Consider the following 9,866-nt stretch of genomic DNA (forward strand, 5'->3'; position numbering starts at 1 on the left):
TGTTTCGGAGAGCCGATTTGTCCTATCGTTGGCAGTAAAGAGGCTTTGTGTCGCGCTAACGAGACCAAAGCTCATTTAGGAGAGGGCATTAACCAGACCGATCGCTTTAACAGCCCAAAGCAGAAGGAGGGGGGGGGGGGCAGGCAAGGGGGAGGGGTTGATAAGAACGGACAGATCACTGAGATAGGTTATTACTAGACCGGCAGTGAGTTTTGGTTTCAGGACGCTCACCACAAGCCGTTTTCATCACATTGCGAGCTGCTTGTTTTCTGTAGAAGGCGTGCGTTGTTTTGTCGGCCCAGGAGCCCGATGACAAAGTTAATCTGTCGTATTGGTCGCTAATGAAAATGTATTGCTGCTGGAAGTCTGCTCCCGAAAAGAGGCAGGGATGTGAGATGTGTGTTGACTTTTCTCCGTGGTGCTGGAAGTAAATTGCACCATAAATTTACAATAGTGTACAAAATCTCATTCTCTGGGAAATGTCGTTTTTTTCTTTAAGCTCATACAATATTTTTTTCAATGAATTTAATAGAAATAAGTCGGTGACATTTCTGTTTTTCTTTTCTTTTTCTTTTTTTTATACATTTGATTGATTTCTAAAATCCTGCATTTGCTTTATACATGTGAAAAATGATAAATAACAGTAAAGAAATAGTATATTGTAAATCTCTTTGATTTCACTAGAGGGGCAAACTGTATGACATCAGACATCAGTTTGGTCTTCTTGGTGGGAATTTGTCATTATTTCTGACATGTTACAGACTTAGATGTTGCAAAACAGTGAAAACAGTCATCGCTGGGTTCTCCCGAATCACCGACTGTAAAACAGCAAGATAAAATGCCGTTGCTGCGTTCACTCATAATTCCTGATAAGCCCGGCGGTTGCGTCCAAATACTCTCCAACAATAGTAACCTGCGTGTACCCGGAGAGCCTCTGTGTAACTGCCGCCTACAAGTCCACGAGGCCCTTCAGAAGTCAGCCACCTGAATAAATCACAGAGAAGAAGAAGAAGCATGCACGGACGGTATTACAGAAGCGGAGGCCGCACTGATGTGGGTTAATATTTGTTATGGGGGGGGGGGTCTCATGTTAAACTCTCCGCTGCTGTTTAATGAGTGCTGTTGAACTTTGAGCGGTGGCACAGCGGCGGAGTCACCCTTGACTTTTGAACCGTTAACGATAAGCTAGAAGTTCTCCACGTAAAGTCGCTCAACTCCTATTTTCGCTCCCTGTGTAATCAGACTGAAGACAAAGGAGGAAAAGTCACCGTTCATAAACAAAAAAGGAGAAAATAGAGCAGATCTCTCTCTCTCTCTCTCTCTCTCTCTGTCTGTCTGTCTGTCTGTCTGTCTGTCTCTGTCCCCCCCCTCTTGTAAAGCACACTACTTTCAGCTCCTTAACATGACACTCGCATGTGAACTCTCCCTTTATGGTCATCATGTCACCACTCTCCCCTCCCCACGGCTGGCCCCAAACTGTCACATGTGCTTCCATCTCCACCCACACACGGATTGAAATGTCAATTCAGTGGCGGGGGGGGGTGGCGGCTGCCTCTGGTTCACGGATGATGACAATTGAGTTGTGAGCCCTACCTGGATCCATTGAGGTTGTTTGTGAAGATTTGTCCCCCTTTTTAATAAGGTCAGCCAATCCGTCAGCCGTGTCTAATACCGACTCCAAATCTGTGTACCGAGTACTTCATTAAGAGGATCGCTGGATGCTGCGACACGTTTTTATCAAATAAGCGTACTGCCGGCGATTTGTTGGAGCGTGAAATGAAAACCCTAGTTTCACTGTAACATAACGCACGCCCCGTGGTGCACGGACGGGCTTTTGCCAAGACTAACCGAAATAATTAGATCTGACAACAATGAAGCAGCCTGCGCTGCATATTGGCGGAAGTTGCCAAACTTCTCACCTCTTTAGAAGACGTTAAAAAACTCAATGATGAAGTGAAACGAGTAAAAACACACTTCCAGGTTTTTAGTTGATGATTAATAACTGGCATTGACATCACTCGGATATTCTGACTCACAGTAAAAGATGTTTTAATCCGCAAAGGATGTGTGATTAAAAGTGCCAACAAGCGAAGTGAACTCCGCAATTCACAATTGCAATGTTGTTGTTGTTTTTTGTCTGTCGTTATGTTGTTGTAGTAAAAATGTCTTTATATAAAGATGAAACATTCGATTGTGGAAAAACGTTTTAGAAAGAACATCAACTATAACTTTAAAGGGAAAATGTGGAGCTGAAGCTTTTCCAATTTGGGGAAAATAAGTTTCTGTCTTAAGAGAGAAGCCTTCAGTCTGAGTGGAAACACTGCAATTCGTCTTGGCCTCCTTCCCTTCCCCCTCGGTTGTCTTTGTCTTTATGTCCCCACGTATCGCCAATCTCCATCGAATTCTTCACTTCCCCACCTCATCGTTTGGCTTCGATAGCTTTTCGGAGCGTATCGCATTGACAAATGACTCTCTTCCCCGTCCTGCACCCTTTGGCCTGTTCTCTTCATTCCCTTCTACTTCACTTTCTGCCTTCTATTGGTGGCTCCGTTCGGTCCTCTCGAACAGTGTTCATCTACCTCGGTTGTGATTTGTTGACCAAACATGCAAAGAATCTCCCGTTACACTTAATGAATGATTGGTCTTCCTCCTCTCAGATCCTGTGTTGTCATAGTGAGGCCGTTAAACGTAATTTGAGCCGATTCTGGTTCTTAGATCTCCATCACTCCGTCTGTTCCCACAGTGCTCTGCAGTAACGTGTGTAGTGTTTTTATGTCAAAGGTCTCAGGTTTTGGTCTTTTGGGTTATGATTTGTTGGTGGCGGCAGGTGGGATTTTTTCCGTACATCTGGTGGTATTATTGAGGCCGTACTAAAAGCCAAACCTCGACACAGTCCGCCTCCACTGGACGCCTGCAGCAGCCCCCCCTTTAATTGCCCCTCTCCCCTCCTCCCTCCCCTCTCTCGCTCTCCCTCTCTCTCTCTCCATCTGTTGACCTCATGTCGTTTTTTTTGCCTTCCTTCACCACCGCTGCTCCCTTTTTTTTCTTCCCCTGCCCGCTTGCTCCAGCAACTCCCCAACTTCTTTCCTTCTCCTAAAATAGCAAGTTGGGAGAGAGTGAAAATAAACAAGAGAGACGCCCTTTAGTTTTGCCCTCCGCGGAGTCAAGAGAGAGAGGGAGAGAGGGGGGATGGAGAGAGTGTATGTTTATGTGCGTGTGACTGGTGTTCTGTGATTTCTGCTGATCCCTGCCAGTCTCGTCTGAAGCCATCGCAGTCAGCCAGCCGGCGCCTTCAAAGGCTCCTCCTCGCTCGCAAACTACAGTTGTGTGAAAAAGTGTTTGCCCCCTTCCTGATTTCTTATTTTTTTGCATGTTTGTCACACTTAAATGTTTCAGATCATCAAACTAATTTAAATATTAGACAAAGATAACACAAGTAAACACAAAATGCAGTTTTTAAATGAAGGTTTTTATTATTAAGGGGGAATAAAATCCAAACCTACATGGCCCTATGTGAAAAAGTGATTGCCCCCTAAACCTAATAACTGGTTGGGCCACCCTTAGCAGCAACAACTGCAATCAAGCGTTTGCGATAACTGGCAATGAGTCTTTTACGGCGCTGTAGAGGAATTTTGGCCCACTCATCTTTGCAGAATTGTTGTAATTCAGCCACATTGGAGGGTTTTCGAGCATGAACCGCCTTTTTGAGGTCATGCCACAGCATCTCAATCGGATTCAGGTCGGACTTTGACTAGGCCACTCCAAAGTCTTCATTTTGTTTTTCTTAAGCCATTCAGAGGTGGACTTGCTGGTGTGTTTTGGATCATTGTCCTACTGCAGAACCCAAGTGCGCTTCAGCTTGAGGTCACTAACAGATGGCCGGACATTCTCCTTCAGGATTTTTTGGTAGACAGCAGAATTCATGGTTCCATTTACCACAGCAAGTCTTCCAGGTCCTGAAGCAGCAAAACAGCCCCAGACCATCACACTACCACCACCATATTTTACTGTTGGTATGATGTTCCTTTTCTGAAATGCCGTGTTACTTTCACGCCAGATGTAATGGGACATACACCTTCCAAAAGTTCAACTTTTGTCTCATCAGTCCACAGAGTATTTTCCCAAAAGTCTTGGGGATCATCAAGATGTTTTCTGGCAAAACTGAGACGAGCATTTATGTTCTTTTTGCTCAGCAGTGGTTTTCGTCTTGGAACTCTGCCATGCAGGCCATTTTTGTCCAGTCTCTTTCTTATGGTGGAGTCATGAACACTGACCTTAATTGAGGCAAGTGAGGCCTGCAGTTCTTTGGATGTTGTTCTGGGGTCTTTTGTGACCTCTTGGATGAGTCGTCGCTGCGCTCTTGGGATAATTTTGGTCGGCCGGCCACTCCTGGGAAGGTTCACCACTGTTCCATGTTTTCGCCATTTGTGGATAATGGCTCTCACTGTGGTTCGCTGGAGTCCCAAAGCTTCAGAAATGGCTTTGTAACCTTTTCCAGACTGATAGATCTCAATTACTTTGTTTCTCTTTTCTTTGGATTGCAGCATGATGTCTAGCTTTTGAGGATCTTTTGGTCTACCTCACTTTGTCAGGCAGGTCCTATTTAAGTGATTTCTTGATTGAGAACAGGTGTGGCAGTAATCAGGCCTGGGTGTGGCTAGAGAAATTGAACTCAGCTTTCCAAAGATGTGATAAACCACAGTTAATTTATGTTTTAACAGGGGGGCAATCACTTTTTCACACAGGGCCATGTAGGTTTGGATTTTTTTTCCCCCTTAATAATAAAAACCTTCATTTAAAAACTGCATTTTGTGTTTGCTTGTGTCTAATATTTAAATTTGTTTGATGATCTGAAACATTTAAGTGTGACAAACATGCAAAAAAATAAGAAATCAGGAAGGGGGCAAACACTTTTTCACACAACTGTATATGGAATTGACTTAATGGAAACTTGCAGAAGTGCAGCAGGAAAGCCCCGGTTTCAGCCCGGACGGGCTTTAGTGCAGCATGCAGTAATCATTTTTCATTTAAAAAAAAAAAGAAGTATGGCAGGCATAAACGAGGGCACCTTTTGTATGCTTTTCAGCACACGCAGCAGGCATGTAATATACTTACAAAGCAGAGCCATGGAGCAAAGTGTGTGTGTGTGTGTGTGTGTGTGTGTGTGTGTGTGTGTGTGTGTGTGTGTGTGTGTGTGTGTGTGTGTGTCACCGCGAGCAAACAAGAAAAAAAAACTAGGTATCAAGTTCAGACCCCCTTCCCCCACCCGCTAAAAAAATATAAATCACATGGCATTCCTCACTTATGACTCATTGTCTCCATTTCACCAATGTTTGACTGCTTTATATTTCTCTCCCCTTTTCTTGGCTTTGGCCGTCTTATTCCCCACATTCCTCCACCTCCTTTGTGCGTCTGTCTCTGCCCTTATTTTTGTTCTGTTCTCTCTTTTCTCCTCTGTCCTATTCCCCCCACCCCCCCTCCCCCTTCTGTTGCAGACAGATTGATTCCAGATGTTGCTAAACTCTACCCTCCTCTCCCTCCTTCTGCTCTTCTACCTAAACTCCTCCTCCTCCTCTTTCTTCTCTCCAGCCTGTCCACTGCAGAACCAACTCTATAATTTGATGGTTGGGTTTAATTTTGGTTCCAGTTTTTTTTTTTTTTTCTCCCAGTTTACGTAGCTCGTGGCCTTCACCCTCGCTTTGACTGCAAAATGCCATAAAAACACTGAGTCTCAACGTTTTAATCCCGCGCTACAATTGTAGTATTTTGTAGCAATAGAGCTGAATTATCACATTGCTTTCAGCTGCTTCGGTGGCCCTTCAGTACACCGTTGAGCGCCACTCTTTGGTGCACCGAAACCAGCATGTCCGTTCAGTCCTATTTGAAATGCAGTGTTGGTAACTCCCAACACGAGTCTTTTTAAAAAAAAATAATTTAGAATAGGAAGAGTTTTCCCGTTCCTGTTGACATTGCCCAAGGCTTTGTGGACTTGAGCAACGCTGCTCCGAACAGCTTGCCTCTACCGCCTTTCCATCTGTGCCGCGGTGGAGCACCAGCAGCTTCATACACACAGCCGGTATTTTGCTGAGTGTAAGCCCGTCCATTCCCCTGTAATTGCGGCGCACCAAGGAGAGTGTTCCCCCCCCCCCCGCCCCTGGTGACGAGCGACGAGGGGGAAATTGGTTCCAGATGAAACGGGAAGCGGAGAGTGGAGACAAAGAAAGGGCTGTTTCAGGGGGGGGGGGCTCTAGTCTGGACGCAAACACACACAAGAGTTTACAGATTTCTTTCTCATTCTTACCTATTGTGTACATCGAGGCCATTTATCTAACCTCACGCTCTCATTCTCCCTCCACCCCGCTCCGTCTAGACACTCCCTCATTCATCCATGCACCATCGACCACATCTGTTTTTGGACTTGCACAACAGAATTACAAGTCCTAGTCTCTGAAAGAGTTCCACTGCGTGATCCCGCTCTTCGGGGTCGGCCTCGACAGCCGTGTGTCCGTGTGTTTGGACGAGCGCTGCCCTCCGTCTCAGACACTTGGCTGGATGAATGCTATCGGGAAGTGATTTCCTTCAGGCGGCAGCTCGAGGTCGGGGCCAGGAGGTTAACCCGGTTGACACTCAAAGAGCCAAATCTGCCCTCCTCATTGCTACGGCGTTACGCGGCCCCACACTCGAGTGCATGCAGGCCGAGGTGTGTGGGTGGGGGGGGCACGTGGGTTTGAAACTCTTTGCCTGCTCCTCGGTGCTGCAGATTAAATGTAATGAAAACATCAGCCGCTTCTACGGGACTGCCACCCCATCCCCCACCACATACACATGTCTTTCACCCCCCTCAGACCTTCTTTCGTACTCCTCCCCCCCTTCTCGCCTCGTGAGACTCATCCCTCGAGGAGAGCAGAGGCATGAGTCTCGCTAGGCGGTCATGTTTTCTCTGCGAGGCCTTCCAGCAGGCTGTATGTGCCGGTGTCATCTCTCTCTCTCTCTCGCTCTCTCGCTCTCTCTGCTGTCAAAATATCGTTTGGTTAACTTTCCCCCATTGTTCCAGTCCTCCTCCTGCTCCCCCTCTTTGTCTTTTCTTCTGCCTCCTCCTTCTCCTCCTCCTCAACTAATTCTGCCGCAAACAATGGCTGATCTCGCTGGGGCAAAAAAATGGCACGGAGGGGGAAAATAATAGTTGAGAGAGAAAAAGAGATGGAGAGAGACAGAAATAATCTAATTAAAAGTAATTACAGAGCAATTAACCACAACACTGGTTTCTGGGGCAGGGTCGAAGAGGGATGTGTGTGTGTGGGGGGGGGGGCTCGATAGTGGATTTCAATTGGTTAGTATGGCTGGCTGTGAACGCTCTGCCGTAGCGGTTCACCAGTCATGCCGCTGATATAACTTGGTTCACTGTTCTGTCTTTTTCCTTCAGGGAAGTGTCATCTTACTGCTGACTGAGCAGTTTAGTTTGTCATAATCGTGGGCACTGGAAAGACAAAGACCCCGTATTCACGTTAACGTGTTCTTTGGCTCACTGTCACTTGAATATTCTAGCAGCATCTGTCCGGTGCTTCTCTCCAACCCTGGCGGTCAGTCGGGCGTTTAGATTGCAGAGACAAGTTGTGACAATTATACCTCTTCATTCTTCCTCCACTTACTGATGTTGTGACTCAGAGTACATGTCACTGGTTTTGGACGTGCACTGCATCCACTCACACCGCTCTCTTTCCTCCTGTTGTTTCTTGCAGAACAATGAGCCTTTAAACCCCGGTTTCCATGGATACACACCTCACAGTCAGGTAAGAGATTAGTGACGGCTCGCAAAAACCTCCGTGACAGTGAATTAAAACATACATAATGCAATACAGAAGCCTGGATTCACTTGAGATAATTTTCAGCCAGCCAGCCCCCCCTTTGAACTACCAAAGGGGGGGTTTTTTTTATTTTTTATCAACGGATGTAAGAGAAGATATCCAGTGTTGTGTCAGAAAATTGGGAGAAAAATGAGACAGTTAAAGGTCAGTTGCACTCTTCTAAACCAACATTCGCACGTGTAGTCGATGTGTTCAATGCCAGTGTTTTTCTGCACAGTTGCAGACAAAGATCAGGCAACGCTTTTATTAGTGTTGCACTATTTGAAGGATTAGTTTCCAGCGGTGGCTGCGTAGGATTGTTTCTGACTTGTGGGAGCCAAACACTTCCGATAACACGCGTTGTAAAGTCCAAAAGTCCAAATGTATTTTTTTAATATTTGTTTTTAACGTTGCCGACGGCACAACATTTGCCGACAGACATTTGCAGCTTCATTTGAATATCTCAATAGATGCTCTGAATGTGAAAACACGAATGACATTTGATACAGTAAACGCTTTTAGAAAACCAACTCCTAATTCTTCTTAACCGGGGGAACCCAGTGATGTCGTCCACCTAGTTCTAGAGCAGGCTCTGCTACACTACGACGCCATTATCGAGACAATTCTGAAGTTATTTTTATTTTTCAGCCTATGGTAGCGTATAAACGATGCCTGTTAGAAGAATTGATGAAAGAAACTCTGGTAGCAATTCAGCTCCTCTTATCAAAGGCTTGACCCTCAGAAAGAGAAATTAGGCTATCGCCTTCTTTAAGAACTAAGCTCTGCACACTCTGTTTGCTGCATGTCCTCTCTCTCTCTGTCTCTGTCTCTCTCTCTCATCCTGAGTATCTCTCCGTGCATATTGCTCTCGGTAATGAGGGCCGCGAGTGTGCAGCGTAGCGGCAGGGGGGCTGTCTATTTTGTCTTATCTACCTCCACGCAGCAGAGCGCGCTGAGCGGCTCAAACCAGCTCGGTGCTCGCGTGCGTCGTGGCCCATCTGAGCGAGTTTGCGAGGAAAAGGCCTCCGTATCTGAGAGCGTGAGTGCTCCTTTGTCTCTGTTTGTGTTTGTGCGTTTATGTTTGTGCGTGTCTAGTTGGCGTTCGGGATGTGCAGCTCTCTGGCAGTGCCACAGGAGGGGAGTGTTGGTCTGCGGGCCTGTTCGCCACCAGCCTCCCTCCCCCCCAAAATATCACAACATGGGAGATTTTCACAGGTCTCCCCCCCCCCCCCCCTCTCTCTCTCTCTTGGGAATACAGCTCTCTGAATATGCGAGAGGGTGAACTCAAAGAGGATGAGACGACACTGTAAGAATTTGGCTTAAAGTTGAATCTATGCAGATTTAAATGTCCCCCTTTTCCTGTTTCTTTGGTTGTTGATCTTACATCAACAGAAATAAGGATTGAGAGAGACATGACGGATGTAAAAATATAAAACAGATGAGCGGATGAGGCAGAGAAGTAGAGCAGAAGAGAAACAGAACTGGAAGCAAGTTATTTAACACGGCTTGCCTGCAGGGCACAGAACCACACTACAGTAGTCCAGGAGCACAGTTGGAGCCGGTCTTGGCCCTGCCTGCTTGTAAGACCATCACCTGGCCAGAGAACACTTGTGATTCTTAGTGCGCCTGAAATCCACTTGTTAGATCCTCTGTTAAATTCAAAAGCCGCTGCATTTGTTTAATAAATGATTTAAGAGTCGTCCCTGCTAATGTATGCTGCTCTTCAGCACACACGCATTAGGAGACTCCTGCGCACCGGCTGCCGGTTATCATGCAAATTGGGGGCTAGTCCGGCCTAGCCTAGCCGCCGGATTGGCCTGTTCGTTGCTGCAGTATATTTGTCTTGGTAGTGCTCCCGTCTAGTGTTATGTATGCATGTTTGAACTGCCTGTTGGTCTGCCTGCCTGTGTCAATATGAGTGTGTTAAGTGGTGACAGGCTCCTGTGGGTCCCTGCTGCTGCACACTGACAGGTAAGTGTGTGTGTGTGTGTGTGTGTGTGTGTGTGTGTGTGTGTGTGTGTG

At 46.4% G+C, this 9,866-nt stretch overlaps 1 protein-coding gene across 4 annotated transcripts in view; it reads left to right on the plus strand.

Moving 5' to 3' along the window:
* LOC116396316 (RNA binding protein fox-1 homolog 2-like) overlaps positions 1 to 9,866 on the plus strand; it is a 29,363-nt gene that overhangs the window by 3,364 nt on the left and 16,133 nt on the right. For 3 of the 4 annotated variants that reach the window (XM_031870856.1, XM_031870853.1, XM_031870854.1), the window contains exon 2: positions 7,740 to 7,790. The exons of the other annotated variant lie outside the window; for it this stretch is intronic. In XM_031870856.1, the coding sequence (XP_031726716.1) occupies positions 7,740 to 7,790 (51 nt within the window). The remainder of the gene's footprint in view (positions 1 to 7,739; positions 7,791 to 9,866) is intronic. 4 annotated transcript variants of the gene reach the window in all.

Source organism: Anarrhichthys ocellatus, unplaced genomic scaffold, assembly GCF_004355925.1.
Source record: "Anarrhichthys ocellatus isolate YVR2014 unplaced genomic scaffold, GSC_Weel_1.0 scaffold55, whole genome shotgun sequence".
Lineage (NCBI taxonomy): Eukaryota > Metazoa > Chordata > Actinopteri > Perciformes > Anarhichadidae > Anarrhichthys > Anarrhichthys ocellatus.